The sequence below is a fragment of the Pangasianodon hypophthalmus genome, chromosome 9, assembly GCF_027358585.1.
Source record: "Pangasianodon hypophthalmus isolate fPanHyp1 chromosome 9, fPanHyp1.pri, whole genome shotgun sequence".
NCBI lineage: Eukaryota > Metazoa > Chordata > Actinopteri > Siluriformes > Pangasiidae > Pangasianodon > Pangasianodon hypophthalmus.
Genome location: NC_069718.1, coordinates 27,079,785 through 27,099,846, shown reverse-complemented (window position 1 = coordinate 27,099,846; position 20,062 = coordinate 27,079,785). Strand labels below are relative to the sequence as shown.

The 20,062-nt window shown below is 39.7% G+C and overlaps 1 protein-coding gene across 3 annotated transcripts; it reads left to right on the top strand.

Moving 5' to 3' along the window:
- Positions 1-241: 241 nt before the first annotated feature.
- cep83 (centrosomal protein 83) lies at positions 242-18,823 on the top strand. 3 transcript variants are annotated; one of them, XM_026919872.3, is made up of 16 exons: positions 242-291; positions 1,077-1,284; positions 1,449-1,599; positions 2,601-2,693; positions 3,364-3,495; positions 3,634-3,885; positions 4,652-4,783; positions 4,910-5,024; positions 5,173-5,317; positions 5,466-5,615; positions 6,587-6,662; positions 6,826-6,983; positions 8,576-8,705; positions 10,856-10,959; positions 11,051-11,219; positions 12,358-18,823. In XM_026919872.3, the coding sequence occupies exons 2-16, from the start codon at positions 1,082-1,084 to the stop codon at positions 12,514-12,516; spliced, it is 2,169 nt and encodes a 722-aa protein (XP_026775673.1). In that variant the 5' UTR covers positions 242-291; positions 1,077-1,081; the 3' UTR covers positions 12,517-18,823. The 3 variants fall into 3 exon arrangements, with proteins under 3 accessions (XP_026775673.1, XP_026775672.1, XP_026775674.1); XM_026919871.3 differs by having other exon boundaries at positions 259-334; XM_026919873.3 differs by having other exon boundaries at positions 278-334; positions 1,082-1,284.
- The last annotated feature ends 1,239 nt before the right edge of the window (positions 18,824-20,062 follow it).

Sequence of the window (20,062 nt, the reverse complement as noted above, 5' to 3'; positions counted from 1 at the left end):
ATTTGATTGTGTAGTTTTACACAGTAATTTATTAATCAGTTATGAGTGACACGATTTCAAATTTTCATTAGGAAATGCAACAATATATTGTAACTCTACAGTTCACTGCTGTGAGGAGGAGGTTAGCATATGTTACAGTTAGCTGCTAGCTCGTTGCTAACAACAGACGACCGCGGAGGCGTCCATGTTTTTCCCACTCTGTAGCTCGAATGCACGGAGGTTGGAAATGACGTCACGGGGGTCGGATTCAGGCGGGCAGTCAGAATTCGGCACAACACCGGAAGTTCGGAGGTGAGCAGTATGGCGGATACAGCAGGTTTTGGTGTAATATGAGGTAATGTCTGTCTACTGAATGTCTGTTTATTGCCTTGTGGTGCAGTAGGACGAGCTGCAAGCTGACTTCATGTCTATCCGCCGTAGTTTTGTTCACTGCCGTTATTAATCCTCTTTCAGAGCCAAAATGTCCTGTAAATACTAGCTAGTTTGCTCAACATACTCAGACAGTACTCACTTAGATAACTGTGTCAGGAGTCGAACTGTGTCAGGAGTCGAACTGTGTCAGAACTGTGTCAAACATCACAGTAGCAGTGAGTATAGGCATACAGGCAGTGAGAGGCAGAGAGAGCATTACCCAGCCTGCTGCAGTTCCCCAGGCAGCAGCAGAGAGACTCTCTCCCCTGGGCAACCAGCACTCCTCCGTCTCCACAACACACTCATCACTCCTCCGTCTCCACAACACACTCATCACTCCTCCATCTCCAACACACTCAGCACTTGAGACTAAGCTGCGAGTGGCAGGCTGCAATCATGTGAGACTGTTAAAGCCCTGTACCGTCTCTGATTAGCCTCTCTGCAGTGTAGAGCTCATATTCAGCTGAACAAATCCTGACCCTCAGCCTGAAGCCCTGCACTGAAACCAGGCAGACACTCCTCTCTGTGTGTGTGTGTGTGTGTGTGTGTGTGAGTGAGCTGCAGGAGAGGGTGTGGGCTGATTGGACCTCTCCAGGTCAAGGGCTTGTGCTGAAGGTTTACAAGAGCTTCTACTGATTCTCTTTCTCCTTGTCTTTGTCTTGAAGAAAAGATGGACAGTGCTGTACCAAGTCATTTTCCAGCCATGTTTCCAAACTTGGAGGCTAGTGGAAGTGGCAAAGCGCAGGACGTAAGCCCAGGATCAGCGGGGCTTCACTGCTTGGACACAGAGCTCCAGAAGATGCTTATCGATGAGCGGATGCGCTGCGAGAACCACAAGACCAACTACCAGACGCTTAAAGCTGAGCACACAAGGTCTGATGATACTTCAGTTATTTTTTCACTAGGAAATACCTTGCATTAGACACTGAAACTAGGTTCTGCTCTGGTTGAGCAGTTGTTTTGGTTTGTTTAATTGTAGCAGTTTGTAGCATTTTAATTTTAAGTGTGTGTGTGTGTGTGTGTGTGTGTCTGTGTAGACTGCAGGGTGAGTATACACGGGCCCAGGGTGAGCTCAGAAGGATGCTGAGTGAGAAGCAGGCTGGTCAGGAGAAACTGCAGCTGTTGCTGGCGGAGCTGAGAGGAGAGTTGTTGGATAAGACCCGGGAGCTCGAGGAGCTCAGATTACAGGTACATATACAACATTTAAAATTGGAGAGGTTTCATGTTTGTCCCTTGTTTACTTCTCTGTGTCATTAAAGGGAACGGAGACACTTTAATTTGATGACTTCAAATCTTTGGTTTGTAAAAGTGAAGGTACCAGACAAGTTATTATTATTGTTAATGGAACATTATAACCAGAACATTTATCCATAATCCAAGGTTTACACATTTATGTTTTATGCTTCTGCTTTTACATATATTTGCATATTTGCATTGCAGCACAGACGGGGTTTATGGGTAAGTGTTGTAACTTCAAAGGTGCTTTTTAAATTCTTATGCGTGGTCCTCCACAAACGAACTGCTTGTGTGTCACTGTGGTGTTGTGCATCCACCGCTCTTCAGGCGAAGACTAATTGGTTAGCAGAGAGGTATGTCTGGTTGTGTACATGGAAATATTTACCTTTCGTCCGTGGGAAGCACGGGGAGAACATGCAAGCTCCGTGTACACAGGGCAGAGGCAGGAATCGAACCCCCAACCCCCCAGGTGCGAGGCAAATGTGCTAAACTCTAAGCCACCATGCAAAAATCAACACCAAGCGTCGCGTACCACGCATAAGCCGTGCCTGGTGTAAAATGAAAAAATGCTGCGGGGAAGTTGTGACATGCTGCACGCGTCTCTGGTGTAAAATGAGTTTAAGAATACCAAAAGCAGCTAGAACTGTGTGTGTCTACTGTCATTTTACCTTATATGACAAATGATTAAAGAAAAAAGTTTATTTTTAACTCCCCCTCAAAAAAATCTTCAGACTGCTAAATGTGAGCATGTTGCAAGATCCATGAGGTGCTTTGCATCTAAAATCATATAACTGTTGTTTCTAACCTTACTATATCAAAACTAGAAAGATTTATTAAGATCATGATGTTAGTTAACCCTCAGTGTATTTGTTAATTATTTTGTGCTTTTGTTCTCTGCATACCATGTTTGTTATTGTAATGTAATCGTGTATGGACACCTTTGTGTGCGGTAGGTGATGACCCCTCAGCGGCTGGAGTTATTAAAAGCCCAGGTGCAGCAGGAGATGGAAGTTCCTATCATGGAGCGCTTTAGTAAGCTAGAGGAGGTAAGTGAGCTTTTATCCTTCTCCTAGCCAGACTCCTGGAAGGAAAGCGCTGCATTGCTAGCAAGCCAGTGCTCGAGCTTCATTCACCGGCAGCTATAGGCTGATAACTCACTTCTGAAATGCCTGAAGAAAGCAAACTCGCAGAGGTAGAAAGGAATGATAGTGGGAGAACTGGTCACCTGTAGCTCCTAAGTGGATATCGCCACAGAGTGTAGGACTTGTACGAGATTAGATGAAGGAAGGGAACAGCAGTATGTACAGCAGCACTGTTTATTTACTGTGTCATACATTGTAGGAAGGTTTCAGTATATGCATTGCATGCACAAAAGGAGGTAACCAGTTGTTTCACACCATCCTTAATGGTTAGAAGTCAAGTCAGGCTATGTATGTTTTTTGAAGAAATCAGAGTTTACCTTCAGCTGAGGATTTTCAGCATGGTCAGAAAGATAGAGCGGTTATTAATCTACTGTGTTCTAGCAGATAAAGCATCCTTATTAGCAGTGAGTGTATGTGGTGTAATGGTAGTCAACATAATGGCAGCTGTTTGCCCCACAGGACAAAGTCAGTTAGATCACAACGCTTCATCACACCTGATGAATATGCAGTGATATTTTTAAATCTGAAATGATTGGATTCTTTATTTTCCTGCATTTTTCTCTGTATGTACCAGGAAGCTGAGAAATACAGATCTGAATACAATAAGTTGCGCTACGAATTCACCTTTCTCAAGTCGGAGTTTGATCACCAGCGAGAGGAACACGAACGCATTTTGGAGGAGCAGCGAATACGTCACAGTGCTGATGTATGTCTTCTGTTAGAAAATACACACTTGCATGCATTGAGCCTAGCGCTGCAATCTAATGGTATAAAGATACTTCAGTTTTAATTGGATTTCATTTAATACTGTGATTCGTGTGTGTGTTTCATATGTTATGTTCAGCTGGCTCTTCTGGAGAGGGATAAGGAGAAGCTGAGTGCGCAGCTGCAGAGTGGAGACTGTGTGAGTGATGGGAAGCGTGTGGAAGCGCTGTTGAGAGAAAAGGCACAGCTGCATCAGCGGCTCTGCAGCCTTGAGGCGGAGGTGGCTGAGCTCCGTGCAGAGAGGGACAGCACAGGAGCACAGGCAGAAAACACGCAACGCATCCAGCTCCGCCAGCTGGCCGAGTCCCAGGCTGCACTCAAGACCCTGGAGGTGAGAGGACTTTTGGTCTTCTAGAACTACTGGTGTGTAGTTATGCATAGGTCTGTTTAACACCTGGTCCTGTTTCCATATTGTTTCACTCATTATTCTCAAGTATTATTGGCACCCTTCATAAACATGAGCAAAAATGATGGAATAAAATAAGTTACATATGTTGCACACATTGGGCCTCATTTATCAAGCTGGATATGAATGGATTTTTTTCAAATCTTTTGTATGAGTGTTTACAGCAGACGCCCGAATCCAGAGCGACTGGTGCTTTGGAGTCTCAATCAGAAACGCATCCTCATGCTAGTTCACTCGGTCAGGGACTAGGAGGACCATCAAGAACATTTAATGAAAACCAGTCATTTTATTTTATTGACAGATATTAAAGAATATGAAAAATAAGGAAAGTGAGCCAACACAGACCCATATCTTAAGACAAATAAAACTAATCATTCAATTATGACAAAAGAAACGGCGGTGTATAAACAGAGGACGGGCCGCTCTGTAAGCCGTAAACAAACGCCTCAGCTGACAGAAGATTTATTTATTTGTATAGGCATAGAATTGAGTTAAAATAAATTTAACTTCTGCCTTTCGGACTTTACCTTGGTCATTCATTTCCTGCTCTCAGCTGTGTGTGCACTTGAACTTTCATGGAGCTTGAGGGTGTAACTAAATATAAATGCGCTATGTCGGAATCATGCTTTGCACTTTCTGTTAATATAAATATAATCACTTGATGTTAATGGCACTCTTTGGTTTGATGCAGTCAGAGAAGCAGTCTGTGTGCATGCAGTTAGAGCGAGTGGAGAAGGAGCTGCGCTTGAGCCATGAGCAGAATGCTGTGCTCACTGGCAAACTGCACAAGGCTGAGAGGGAAATTAATGCCCTGAACAGTCAGGTCGGTTCAGTCTGCATGCTCAAATTCTCTGTAGTTATTTTACTCTTTCACAAAAAAAAGTAAACTTAGCATAAGAATGTTTGGCATTCTGTTATAAATATTTAATTTGTAACATATATGAAACAGGTTGAAGAAATTAAACATGCCCATAGGTTGGAACTGGCTAATGTGAAGATGGAGTTTCTGAAAGCCAGAGGAGAAGTGGAAAGGGAACGAGACAAACTGCAAACCCAAGTGGAGAGTAAGTTTCTGCATTTGTTACCCTTCCCATTTCTCACTGTGCCTCAGATTCTTCTGTTATTTTCTTCTAATAGAGACTAGAATAGAGAAGAAAATATTTTTGAAATGGCCCACTCTGAAGAAACATTTCCATCTTCTCGCTGTCTCAGGTCTGCAGTCTGATCTTGAAGTTTTGACGGCAGCGGGCGAGAGGAACAAAGAGTTGTTGTCGGAAAAAGAGCAGGAAATGGTGCTTAGGATACAGGGAGCTAGAGAAGAAGAGATGCAAAAAATTGCCGTGCTTCAGGAAGAGAAGTAAGCTTTCTCCTCTCTTCCTTAAGCCCATGTTTCCTTCCAGGCTTCCCATTTATTTTTTTTTAAAATTTATTTCTCTGTTTTAGCTTTTTCAGTTAATATTTTATTGTGATTTTATTGTGTGTGTGTGTGTGTGTGTGTGCATCAGGTTGGAACTGGAGAATCGTCTCTCTGAGCTAGAGCAGCTGAGGGCTCTACAGGAAGCTTCAGGAAACTCCAAGAACGAGGAATCTGAGGGTCGTCTCCGTGCTGCTTTGCTTGGGGAGGAGTCTGCACGCAAAGAGCTGCAGAATATCAAGTATTCACATTTCAGTTATGCACATTTCTAGATTTTCAGGTAGCCTCATTATACTTCAGTCCAGAGGCTGTCCAAAAATGATTCCCACCCAAGTCCGGCTGTCAGGCTGTTTTGTGCGATTTCAATCTTTTTTTTAATCCCACTTCCAGTCTGGCTGCAAGATATCTCACTTCCCATCACAGCATATTCCTATTTACTTTCCTTATACTTCAAGTTTATTTCAGTTGAAGGGAATCTGTTAGTGTTCAGGTGGCACTACAATCTGTGCATGCCGCTCCAGTGAACTTTCTGATATCTGCAAATATAATCAACTAGAATCGGCTATATTAGGGTGTAAAAGACGAGGATCTTGATTCAATACATCTGCATACAAAAGATGTATAAGTAACTAGACTATTTGTCATAAAATACAGTTTGTTTTAGGTGTAATAAACATTTAAACTTAATCAAGCCCACAATTCCTCCTCTGAAAAACTAACATCCTCTTTTAGCAATCAGGATTAAAAAGAAACAGACTTCTTCTCAGAGCGTAACATACTAGCATACTAGTGTATTAGCTTGAGAATGCCAAACCCTTAAGGTCTGGTGTAAGGGAGCATTTCAGCTTCTCAGTAAGTTACAAAGCTGACAGCTGGTGTGTTGTGAACTGAAATATACTGAAAGCGTAAGTACAATACGGTGGCGTTAATACCATACACACATCCATGCATCCGCCAACACCACCCTTGCCGGTCTCTAAAACTACACAAAACACGGAGCAACTGAATCAACTGAAAATGGAAACTTAAGGCATATATTCAGGCAGTTTTTCTTATTTTTGCTGTAGCGCGTTAATACACCACCATATCATACTATATCAAATTTGAATTTTGTGTATTACACTCCTAGGATTTGCATAGATAGATTAATCCATAATGTGTGTAGATTTGTGTATTGACTGTCGATTATCTGATTGTTGTTTGTGTCTATAGAGCTAAACTGCAGCAGCAGGCACAGCAGTTAGAGGAGCTGGAGAGACAAAAGGCAGAGAACACGGAGTTGAGAAGAGTAAGTACCAAACTCATCCACAGCTGGAGCCAGTAACAGATCGAGGAAATATCTGGCTGTTTATATGCCTAATGTTTAGGAATGTTCTAAAGAGTATTTGAATGACTTAGGTGTTAGTTTTTAGGACTGCTTTCTAATTACATGGTACTGCTTTATTTCTCAGCATAATGCAGAGCTAAATGTGCAAATCAGCACTCTGTCGTATTCAGAGCGCGAGCTGATGGACGCCAGTGGAAGGCTGAGGGAGAGTCTGGAAAGAGTGAGAGAAGAGTTACGAAGTGCTCGTACACAAATGGAGAGGACTCAGCAGGAAGCGGAAAGGTACAAAAAAGAGAAGAAGGGCTTGTTTTGGGCTGCATTTTACATTTTTACAGGCATCAAGGAATGCACTTGACAGGGGACAGAGCGAGTATGCCGCTCCTACATAGAGAGCACACCCAGTTTTGCTCTCTTGAGCTCCCAGTCACAGATGGATGTGGCATCGTGTTGTTATAGTAATTCAAGTAGATATTTATTATTCTGTCCTGTTTGCTGGTGTAAGGTAAAGATTCAACCCTGAAAAATTTAAATACAATTCATTGTGTCCTGGCATGTGAGCTCTAGGGTGGAGAGCATGAAGAATACAACACACACACACACACACACATGCATGCACACCTTTTCATTTCTCTCTCTCTGTCATTTCCTTCATCAGCTTGCACTCCCTCATATCCCCACATGCACTCTTTGCCTTTGTAGTCTGTCTCTATTTAATTAAGTAGTTGATTGGTGTTTTCCTATTTCCCTGTATTTGAGTAAATATTTAACATTCTATTACTGTGATATTAGAAGAGGCCAGGCTTATTCAGAGCTAATCCTTCAGATACCAAGCCAGAGATTATTATTTCTCTATGTTAAAATTGAGGTTTTATTAATCTTGAAATATTTAATACACATGTGTACCTGCTCGTTCATCCTATTATCTAATCAGCCCGTGATGTGGCAGCAGCACAATGCGTAAACTCATACATACAAACTCCTACAGTTCAAGAGCTTCAGTTAATGCTCACATCAAACATCAGAATGGGGGAATATCAGTATACCAGTAACATGGACGTAGGGGTGTACTCATATTGTGATTACACAAGTATTGACCCCGGTGCTGTGAAAGTCCTAAAGGAGTTATTTTGGAGACACTGTTACAGCATCAACTTTTCAGTTGCCTTCTGAAATGTTTATTGCTCTGTTTTGTAGGACTGCAACATAATGGTTATTTTGATAATCAATTAATCTGTACATTTTTTCCCTAGTGAATTGATTAGATTGGTTATTTAAAAAAAAAAATACTAAATACAAAACATGTTTATTTAGAAATATTCCTTTGGAGCATTTCAACCAAGGAATATTACTACAGAGCTCTTAACTAGGCATAATTAAATAACAGGTCACTAACTGCAATACAGCAGTACTGACATTTATCACATAACCTTTCACAGCATGACAATATTATTAAGTGCTCACGTCAACCAGGTACCAGCATATGAACTATTAGATTTTGGAATTGATCCAAACAGGTTCAAGGTCACAGCAAGGTCAGATATCTGCAGTAGTTTTTCTTCAATAGCTTTCTTCCTGTTTGAAGTATACGTTGATGAAATAATACACATTTGATGGAAACAGCTCTTGTTTTTTGTCAGTTTTGTTGCAGTCCTACTGTTTTGCCCGCTAGTGCGATAACAGATTCTACCTCTTGTTTTGGATATTTCGATTCAATTATGGTCCATAAGATGAATTTAGTGTAATATAATTTAATTTATGTTCAAAAATTCATTTGGTGGACAGAATTAGAACTTGGCTACATACTGAAAGAATGTGAACATCACTTCTCCGTCTCTCAGCCAGTGCCAGCACAGCTGTCCTCTTATCTGTTGCAGGCTGGAAGAGGAGAGACGTGTGGAATGGTTGGAGGAGAAACATAAACTTCAGGAAAGAGAGGCAGAGCTGCAGGAGAAATACAGCCAAGCCAAACAACGCATGCAAAAAGCTGCACTTGCGCAAAAAAAGGTCATTGTCGTTCCATGCTGTCTTCTGTGATGCACTGAACTGCACATTTATTTTTGGTTTGGGGTCCAATCTGACACTGCCTGGCTTTTTCACTTTTTGTTGCTTTTCCCTACTGCCCACTAAGGGTCTGAAAAGCCATAATGTATCTGTTAGGATTATTATTATTAGAGCTCTAATCACTGAAGGTGCTGGAACCATATTGATTCATTCAGACTTCTATGTTTTTCTTCTTGTTATCACAGGCTCAAACATGTAGTGCTTGGAACCCTCTTGTTTTCATTTGGATTTTCCTTCTTCTAGTTTTTGTTCAAAAGAGGTCCATTGGTCTGATGGTGGTGCTATTGCACAAGGGTTTTTTTTTTTTTTTTTAAACCTTTTGGCCAATATATTATGAACTGTAATTCCTAGGACAAAATATATTTTTTTCTTTTTTTTCTTCCTTGGGTTCTCCCAAAGCAAAAACCCCCAAGAACTAATTAGATCCACCCACTTAGATTTTGAGCTTTTTTTCCAAAATTGTTGTGAAGTTACTCATTAGAGTGTGATCCTCAATCAGAATTGAAAAAATGTTGAGGTTTGTCTAGTGACTCAACGTCTAGAGACGCAGCCTCACTCAAATTGGCCACTGGGGAGTGCTGTTCACGTGTTTGCACACAACAATCATATCTCTTGGAAAATAATTTGTACAGTGAATTTTCTTTTTTTTTTTTAATCCAGTTTTTTTGCTGAATCCATAAAAACTGCCTTTTAAACCATGTAACCCTGCCCACTTTATGATAATTTGCGTAATATCCAAATCTATTTTTGTGAGCTAGTGCTAGGATTTTTGCCCTGCCCTGCACAAAATTGGTGTCAAATTACTCAGCATAGTCGGGTCCTCAGTAATGATCGAAAACATGTTGAAATTTGTAATCAATATGGCTGCCATAATAGTCACATTTACATACCAATAGCGATTCTCTGTCATAGTGCCACCAAATGGCAGCAGGAAGAGAGGCTTATAAACCAAACAAGGGTTCATCCGATTCATATCAGATTTGGTCAGCATAATGTCAAGATATCTATGATACTAAGGAAATGTTTGTATTTCGAATGTTGTTGCCATGGCGAGGCAATAAATTAACATGTGGTGACACTCAAACATGAAGTGTGGCATAATTCCACTTTATATCATGCATTTTGGTGCAGACATCACATGTATGTAATGCAAGTGATGAGGTATAGTCACATACACACGCGCCATTAGTGTGGGTCCGGGGCTCGATAGCGCCCCCTGTGATGCACCAAATTTGATAGGCATATGGGTTTTCATAAGACAGACAAGTTTTACAGTCACATCCATTATCTCCACCCAACTGTACATCGTACAACGAGGCTCAAAGTTCATGTTTATGTTCAGAGTGGCATTCTAACATCCACATGCCAGTACTGGCTCATGAGCATGGTGCTTGGGCCTGCCTTTCACAGCTTGCGTCTATATTTTAATTTGTTTTTCATGGCACACACTAAAATAGGGAATTAATCATTTTAATATTTTTTTTAATAATGGCTCATTTTTTATTGTTTCTACTTGTTTCACCACACAAAGTGCAGAAATGAAATATTCATGAATCCAAATATGAATTGTTCACTATATCCAATTTCAGCATGGACAGCCTTTTGACTGGAGACCTGTTGAAAATGCGTCACTTAGCTAATGTCCCTGCCACACACCCATGCTAACTGAAATGCTAGCTAACTTCATTAAGCCATTAACAACTAAACCAGCTTAAACATAACCTAACAAATTGCAGCACCTGGAAAGTCCTGCTGATCTTTTCAGCTGCTATGTTACATATATCATCACCTTGCTATTTTTAAAAAGCACATAGTGATTTATATTCGCAGTACATCTGGCACTAACAGCGATGTTAATCTACCCTCGCTTCTTATTACTAGCTACCCAGTAATTGCAAACAAGCAAGAAAGCAAAGGAGAAATGTGAGAGCTTTTTTCAGTGGTTTTTGTTTTAAAGCCAAAAACAGTTCTGAACATCTTGTTCGCATGTATTTCTTTCACATTTCAAAACAAAAAATAGATGAATGCTATGTTTAAATTTTTATGTTTGCTATGATTTTACCAAGTAATTATTCTGCCACTTACTTTTGTAGAGAAAGACCATGACTGAGGCTAAGGAGAAGAAACTGCAGGATAAGTTACAGCTGCTGGAAGCCAAGATAGAAGAACTGGAAATTGAGAGTTCTGTGGCCAAGAAGTACTACTTTCACTTGACAAATTGTGTTTAATAATAGGGGGAGTCTTTTGTTTTGGGTTGATTTTAATACATGTATTTGTATGTGTCTCAGAAATCCCTCATTTGCAGACGAGCATGCTCAACTTAGCAGACGTCTAACAGAGCTGCAGAGGAAACACAAGGAGTTTCGCCAGCTGCTGTTGGGAAACCACATGCCCTCTATGTCTCTACCTCACTCTCTGCTCACTGCAGGACCTGAATGCAGCTTCATAAACCTGCAGGTGAACTTACAGTATGAAAATACATACTTTATTCGCTCTCTTTATGAAAGCATTAACATACAGTTGGGGTCATAAGTTTACATACACTTTGCAAAATCTGCAAAATGTTAATTTACAAAAACTTTCAGGGATGATTGGTGTAAATTGTTATTATTTTGTCTTCTGGGAAACATGTAAATATCTTATGTAGCTTCTGAAGGACAGTACTAAATGAAAAAAATAAGATCTTTAAACAAAATAATAATTTACACCAATCATCCTGTTCAAAAGTTTACACCCCCTGGCTCTTAATGTGTCACGTTGCCTTCTTGAGCATCAGTGAATGTTTGCAGCTTTTGTAATAGTCGTGTTCGAGTCCCTCAGCCGTCCTCAGTGTGAAAAGATGGATCTCAGCATCATATAGCTGCTGCTGGAAAGGAGTCAGATACGCAGAAGATGCTGGAAAAGCAGAAAATGTGCAGGACCTGGAGAATTTTACTGAAGAACAGTGTGCAGTTTAACTGCTCAGGACAAATAACGGACTCATGAACAACTATCATAAAACATAAAAACAGTCGCTGATCATCAATAACACAGTATAAAGAATCGAGCGTATGGAAACTTCTGTACTGGTTCATTTGTGTCAATTCAGTTATTATTGTGCCTTGTGGTCTAGATGTAAACATCTGCTCTGTGCAATAGATTATTCAGGGCAGAATTAAATAAAAACCAAAATGCAATTATTATGATCCCTCCTATTTATTTTTTTTAAATTTCAAAATATTTAAAGCTCCTCTATATACTCAGCTTAGCACATGTGGACTGCCATCTTTAATTTAAGTAGATTTTTAACAGGATTCAAATCCAGAGACCAGGATTGCCAAGACAAGAGAGAACTTGGAGAATAAAATATATTTAATTTGTAAAATGAATGAAATGTATATAATTTTTTATATAAATGTATATATATTTTTCATGAGTGACTGCACTTTTTCTTTACTGTGTTAATAATTTTGACATGTTTTTTGTGGTAAGTAGCTTCTCTGGTTGTTTTGAGTCATTTGTGCAATTTTATTTTATATAATCATTTTTGAGTCTTGTGGTGTTGACTGCAATCAGAGCATTCTTTGTGTTTTTAAAAACATTTTCTTTCTTCCAGGAGGAGCAGCACCTGCGGCAGTTATCAGGGTTGCAGAGGAGACTGGAGGAGCTGGAGAATAGTCAGCAGCAGCAGCTGCAGGAACTGACTCCTCCTCTGGATCGGGAGAGAGAAAAAGACAGACTTTTATCACCTCAGGACAGCCTGTCTAACCTCTGACCCTTCACCCTTTGCCTATTTGGGACTAGAGCCGATCATATTGTGCCAAGTTAAATGTGGGTCCACTTGAATTTTTTTGATTCCTACAGGTTTTCAAAACATAGCTAAAGTCTTCCATATCCCTGACCCTGGTCCAAACAATACCTTAGCTTTGAAACTGAACGTAATGTCGACTAGGCCAACGTGCAAGATAATGAAGGAATAGTCTTGAGTTAATGAAAAGGTTTTGCTGCATTTAGCTAAAGCCACTCTGCAGGCTCAAAAATAGCTTACCTAAATTACATCTGCACCCATGACTGATCTTCTCCTAGTTATAAATAAAATGTAATCAAAGGAGGCGACACGACAAGCAGTTTTTCATGAACAGTTTCCTCTTGTTAGCAGCCAGTAAACTACTCCAATAAGTTCGTCTTGCCTCCTACTGTCAGACAGGAAGCAGCGACATAACCTAAAGGATTATAAGGATTGTGTACATTTAGAAAATGATAGAATTTATTGGTGCTACTCCACTAATTGTTTGATAGATATTATATGTAGTTATATATATGAGCAATCCTACTGAAAATAAATAAAAGAAGTCAATTCAAGTGAATGCAAAAAGCAAAGGGAATTCACCACTTTACATTTTCGAGAATATTAATGGAGCACTGTTAATGTGTTTGTTTTAGCAAAGGGGAGAGATAGACCATGTCATGATAATTTAAATGGAAAACATAAGAACAGTTACCTTCAGTGGGTTACTCAATCTGATAAAAAGAGGAAAGATACAATTGAAGTACAATTCATTCTTTTGCAAGAGATGCACCTCTTGATAAAGAACATGCCAAATTAAAGAAAATTCATCTTCTTACAAATCAGAGCATAGGAGAGGAGTGACGATATTATTGCATAACACAGTGAATTACTAACATGTATCCAAAGTCAGAGACAAAGAAGGTAGATTTTGTTTTTATGGTAACAGAGAAAGTAGAAGGAACATTGGTGTGTTTTGAGTGTGTATGCCCCGCCAGGCTCTGGCTGGATTTTTATCGAGAGGTCTTTGAGTTGAAGGCAGCAAAGGCTGAAGGGATTTTGATTTGTGGTGGGGATATGAATATACTTGAATATATCTGAATATATTTATTAATATATTTGTGTCCCTTCATTTGAATAGAAAGCCAAAGTCTACAACGTGGAGGGTGAATTCAGATATACTTAATAATCCCTAGACCCAAGGAATAGTTAAAGACTGAAATAAAAAAATATATCGTAAACTGAATGATAATGGTGAAGTGACACTGGCAGTGCTGCGATGAGGGGTAGAATCATAGCCACTGCTTTTCTCATGAAGAAACTTATACAACAGAGGCTACAATAGTTAGAAACCAAATTGAAGCAATTGCAGAACAACCATACTGACAAAAAAAAAAAAAAGAAATGAGAGATACAATATAGTATGTACAAGAATTACAAAAAAGCCGTTTTTAAAGCAGCTGTATCATGAACTGAGTGAAAATTCTTTGAAAAACATGTCATACAGACTATGAAAACAAGAAGAAATAAGAACAAGTTCAAGGTAAGAAACCCTGATTCTGGAGCAATAGAGAATACTCTTGGAAAAATTCATCAGAGTTTTGAAAAATTCTGTAGAAGACTATAATCCCAACCACAGTCTTCAAACTGAGGCGTTTCTAGCCTCACTGGACTTACCCATTGTCACAGACGAGGAAAACTAAAACTTCTTATCTGAAATAAAGTAGAAATTGCAAACATCAATATCTAGATTGAAAGTAAGCAAGTCCCCGGGCACAGACGGCTTCACCGCTGAGTGATACAAATCACTTAAAGAGAACTTTGCTAAATGTTTGTAAGTGGATCGTTAAAAAAAGAAAAAAATCCACCTTCCTGGGCAGCAATTATTTTGGTCATACCAAAGGAAGTTAAAGATAAATTGGAATGCTGTAACTATTAGCATATTAAATACTGACTACCAATTGTTTGCATCTATACTGGCATGAAGAACAGAAATGCTATTATGTAATCTAATTATCTCAGATCAGACTGGCTTTGTAAGCATAGGGCAATATTAGAAGGTCACTACACATTAGTAGTCCAATGACCCAGCAGAGACTAGAAACAGCTTTCTAGATGCAGAAAGAGCATTTTTAAACATGGTGTTGTCATGATTTGTTTTTCACAGGGGAATTATTGATATATTCCAGGTATTGTACGATAAGACAAAGCACACAAATTAAAATGAACAGTTGTGAATCAGACTCCTTCATTCTGGAATGGAGTACGAGACAAGGGTATCCAGCCTCTCCTCTCATTTTCGCTTTGTTCATTGAATCGTTGAGCCAGTGGATACTGATGTATATTCCGGGGCAGAAAAAACAGGCCAAGACCAATATGAAGCTTTTAATGGTCTTAACAACAAATCATTGTTGAGAAAATGAGCAGGAATGAAACAGATGCACTCCTGAGAGCTCCTGTGCCTCCATTCGCTGGTTTCCTTTTGCTGCAGTGAACTGTTTGTTTGGGGAAAAGCTAGAAACAGGGAAATTCACTTCTATAGTCTTCTTGTACGCAAAGGTAAAATCATCATAATGATTAAAATATTTGATGTCTAACATGTCTGGGTGTTCAAAATTTTCCAAAAATATCTTCTGGGATGTTTTTTTTCTTAAAAGATTAGTGATTATTTGGTTCTCTGCCGCACCTGATGCAGCCCATCAAGGGCCACAAGACTTAAACATTTAAAGAAATCAAAGAGAAAAGCTCTCGCATACTAACTTCCTTTATCTATTTGTTTCATTCTTGCTCATTTCTGACCAATGATTTGTTGTTAAGACCATTAAAAGCTTCATATTTTTGCTATTTTGGGCTTGGGCCTTTTTTTTTTTTTCCCCAGAAGTGTATTTATTACAACCCACAAGGTTAATACTCCTCCTTGTAGAGTATAGGATGCTTTCAAGGTACAAGTTCAATATTCAGAAGGCCCAAGTCATTCCTTTCAACCATGATCCACCCAGTTATATTAGGAAGAAGTACAATTTCAGTTAGGATGCCCAATCAATCAAATATTACGTGTTAATTTGCCTAAAGAAATTTCAGGATTATTCCCTATCTGAGCTTGAACTCTTCTGTAGAGTCGAATCTATTAAATATTCTACCAAAGCTGCTTTATCTCTTTCAAACCAGTGAAAAATCACTTATCCCATTCACATACGTGCGCGCATGTGTGTCTGTCTGTGTCTGTCTGTGTCTGTCTGTCTGTGTGTGTGTGTGTGTGTTTTTTTGTTTTTTTTTTTAAATTTCTTAGACAATCCACTAGTGAAAGTGCCAAATGAACAATCTGTGTGCAGCAGTATATTTACTTCACATTTGGTGAAGTTCACCTTCTTAGACCTTTATAACATGCTCCTTGTTGTCCATAACAAGCAGCACCTCAAGCAGGCTACTGGGCTTTTTAAAAAGGAAGTTGCTTATGCACAAATTTAAAACTTTTGTTTTATGCATGCTTTGATAAACGAGGCCCCTGTTTTACTCAGTCTCATAGCAATACTCAATTTTTATCACTTCTTATCTTCCCTACACAATATTACACTGTCATTCCGAATATATTATCAGACCTGCTAACCTTTATGCATTTTGTGTAGGAGTATGCTTGTATGACTTGTCACTAAAAAGATTCACCAAAAGAGCAGTATTTTTCTCCCCAATAAAATTATAGATGAGCCAGTCCACATATCAATCTGGAATGATTTGCACAGGTGTTTTGAACTCTCTGATATGAACTGACACTGCAGGCCCTGCCTCCCTTCCCCCTCATGTCACATGCTCTTGACTCATTCAAGGTAAATGTGGAATGTTTAGTTCATTAACATAAAATATAATCTATCAGTGTATGTTTGACTTCAGTAACAGACTAATATATACAATATTTACCATCCATTTACTTTATTTTTAGGGATGACACCAAAAAAATTTGGCTGAAAATTGTCAAAAAAAGATGTTTTTTTTAATAATAACAATACATTTCATTAAACCACTACATTCATTAAACCTGTAATGTTGGAAATGCTTATTTTCATATCTTTTCTTTTCAATATTGTGCAAGCCTAAAAAGACACTATATTCGGACATTGGAAAATGAACATTTAGGGAAACTGTGTAGTTTTAATACTCATTTTGGGATGATTTTGCTCTTCCAATCAGCTGCTTTTGTTGTGCAAACCTGGCAACCCTGGTTTGCATAAACTGAAGCCTGTCACTTACTTCATAAAAGTTTGCAAAGCCACAAATTCTGTAGGTCAAAAATCTCTTCATCCTGAAACAAAAAGAAATTAGTTTCAAGTGTCTTTATTGACAAAATATTAAAACATGTTAAAATATCCCTAGCAATTGTTACCTCCATATTGTTAACAGTAAATATTTGCTGCCATAAGTTTATAACAATTTTGTCACTTCCTCTAAAATGCACCCACGCACCACCAAAAAGTTCCTTCCAAAATCCCTTCCACAGCATTTGATTTACAGGGTTACCTCCTTGTTGGCAAAATGAAATTTTTGGCTTTAGGCAATCATCAGTGTTTTTGATCTGGACAGTTACAGGAAGCCAGTGGAAGGAATGGAGCAATAGGGTTGTGTGGGAGAACTTGGGGAGGGTGAGAACAAGTCTAGAAGCTGCATTTTGAATCAATTGCAAGGGATGCATGGTGTGCAGAGGTAGTCCTGCCAGGAGAGTGTTGCAGTAGTCCAGTCTTCATGGACTACTGTGACAACTTCATTGACTTCTGTGAATTGAAATGGCCTCCTGATCCTTCTGATGTTGTAGAGGAGAAACCTGAATGACCAAGTCAGGTTAGGGATGTGAGAAGGAAAGTTGGTTGTGCAAATCTACCGCAAGGTTTCAGCCAATTTCAGATGGTGTGATCTGAGATTACTCAGGGGATCACAAAATTTTGATGTGGAGCTGCATCACCAGGAACATAGAGCAGCTCAGTCTTGCTGGGATTTAGTTTCAGCTGATGAGCTGACATCCATTATGAGATGTCTACCAGATCCGAGCAGAAATATGAGTGTCTGAGAGAGGAAAGGAGAGGATGAGTTGAGTGTCATCAAGATAGTATTGTTATGAAAACCCATGTGAGGATATGACCTCACTGAAAGAGAAGGAGAGAGAACAAAAGAGGACCCAAGAGGTGTGGATCCCCTCCACATCACCTGACATGACCGTATTTCCAGGTAAGAAGCAAGCCACCACCACACTGTGCCACGAATTCCAAGACTCATGAGGATGGACAGTAGAGTCTTGTAATTGACTGTATAAAAGGCTGCTGATTGGACAAGAAGGATGAGGACTGATTACAGTTTGGCTGATCTAGTGGCATGAAGCTACAAGGGCAGTTTCTGTAGAGTATGCTACTTTGAAGCCAGATTATTTAGAATCTTGGAGTGTCCTTCATGATAGGAACAACCCTTGCTATCATGAAGGCAGTTGGTCCATGACAAGATGTTAGGGGAGGAGGCTTGGTGCGATGTTTATGGCCTACTTGTCTACTTACTTCTCTAAGCTCCACGCACCCAGTGAAGCAGACAGGCCATGGCAGGACAGCACCTTACTAGCTGGGAGCTGCCCAGCTTGGGCAGGTTGTAGGCACCCAATGAGATGCGGTGACCTCTCCCATCATCAGAAGTGACCCCGGCAACTGTTTGCTATGCCAATCAGATGAGTTTATCACCAGTAACTGCCACTTCCTATGTTGTGCTGACATCTTGCTACATCACTGGAGTGTTCTCTCCTGTGGAGCAACAAAGCCTGGGCAAGGTACTATGGAGAATCAGCCGTTGTCCATGCAGCAGACACCCCCTACATACAGCTGGTGGATCCAAGGGAACGACGGATTCCGATACCACTTGGCACCAGCGGCATCGCAGGAGCTGCCAGAAGAACATGTCAAACCACCTTTAGGGACTCTTGTTTTCGGGGTTGACTAGTAGGTATTGCCACCAGGCAGTAGAGGTTTGAAATCTGAGTTTACCTTTTCTTTGATGAGCGACCATCCCAGGTTAACGAGCCCCATCTGCTCGAAGCAGCTAGTTTTAAGGCACCAGTCGCCTTCACCCCTTCTCCTGTCCAAAACATCAAACCTTCAGGTGGATGGGCTACAATAACAGAAGACAAGATTGGGTTCCACTCCTGTCAGCCAAGAACAGGAATCTCACTCTTTACAAACCTAATGAGCAGAAAAGCATCTCTGAATGCACAACCACTTGAAACTGAGGCTATCATGGGCACAGGCTCTCTGAAACAGGACAGTTGGAGATTAGGGGAAAAAAAACACCTGTTTTGAACCGTCCAGTTTAAGTGAGTCTGTGCTCATTATAGCCTCAGTTTGAAGTGGTTGTGTGTTCAGAGATGCTTTTCTGAAGCATAAACGCTTTTCTTCTTCAGGCAGTGCTATTCAGCATAACTAACACTTTCATGTGGTGTAACTCTAGAAGATCCTTATGGCTTGGTGTCCTGCAATGATCAGACCTATATACACATCTCATAGAAACTAGTTCATTCTACAGAGAAGCTGAAGGCATGCAATTCTCTTGATGCTTATGACTTTCTTGTTTGTGGGCTTGTTCAAGATGTAAATGTTTTACAATTACAACATCTAGGACATTGAGGCACTGAAAGCCAAGGTGCTGACCATTGGGATGTTTTTCTGTTCACTCTACAAATGTTATATGGTCAAATGTGCCCCATCCCAGGGGGTTGAGTGAGTGGATCACATTGCGTCTCCGAGAGACACAGGACGTAGTTCACACCTGTACAATCAGATCACCCTGGAGGTATGTTAATGCCAGGTGTGAAAGGGACTTTCTGAAACACATCTAATTTAATATTATATACTTTATGAGATTAACAAGATTGTGCTGTGCTCGTTTTGCTTTTAAAACTTGGACTGGGTCCTGAAAAGCTTCCAGAATCTCCGGAGCTCCGGAGTTACATTCAGCTAAAACAATGGCACAAAAACTACAGTGTTCGCAAACTTGACAGAGCATAAAATTGTTAAAAAAAAAAAAAAAAAGAAAAAACACAAGTCTGGACATCGATTGATAATGAATGTAATGCCAATAAGCCCACATTTAAAATGACCATACAGCTACTTCATTTCTAATGACAGTTCAGATGAGAGATCAGCACAAATAACATGTTTTCATGAATACACTTATGTTTTACTCTAATCTTCCTGATGTATGTGAATTTTATATTACTTGAAATTTCATCCTCACATTTCATATGTATTTATTTACCTGTCTGTTCAACTAACTTGTTCCTCTTTCATGGAGAAAGTAATGTGGACAGATCAGAAGAATTGGCCTACAGGAATATTCACCTCAGCAGCAGAAAAAAGACTTACTATCCATGAAAGGTTATCTATTGAATTTCATGAACATAAGCTGAAATACGTTAAGTTGCATAAATTAAAAATAAAGATTTTGACAGTAATCTAGACATAAAGATGAAGGAGAGAGATGCAACACATTGTCCTTAAACATCAACTTGTAG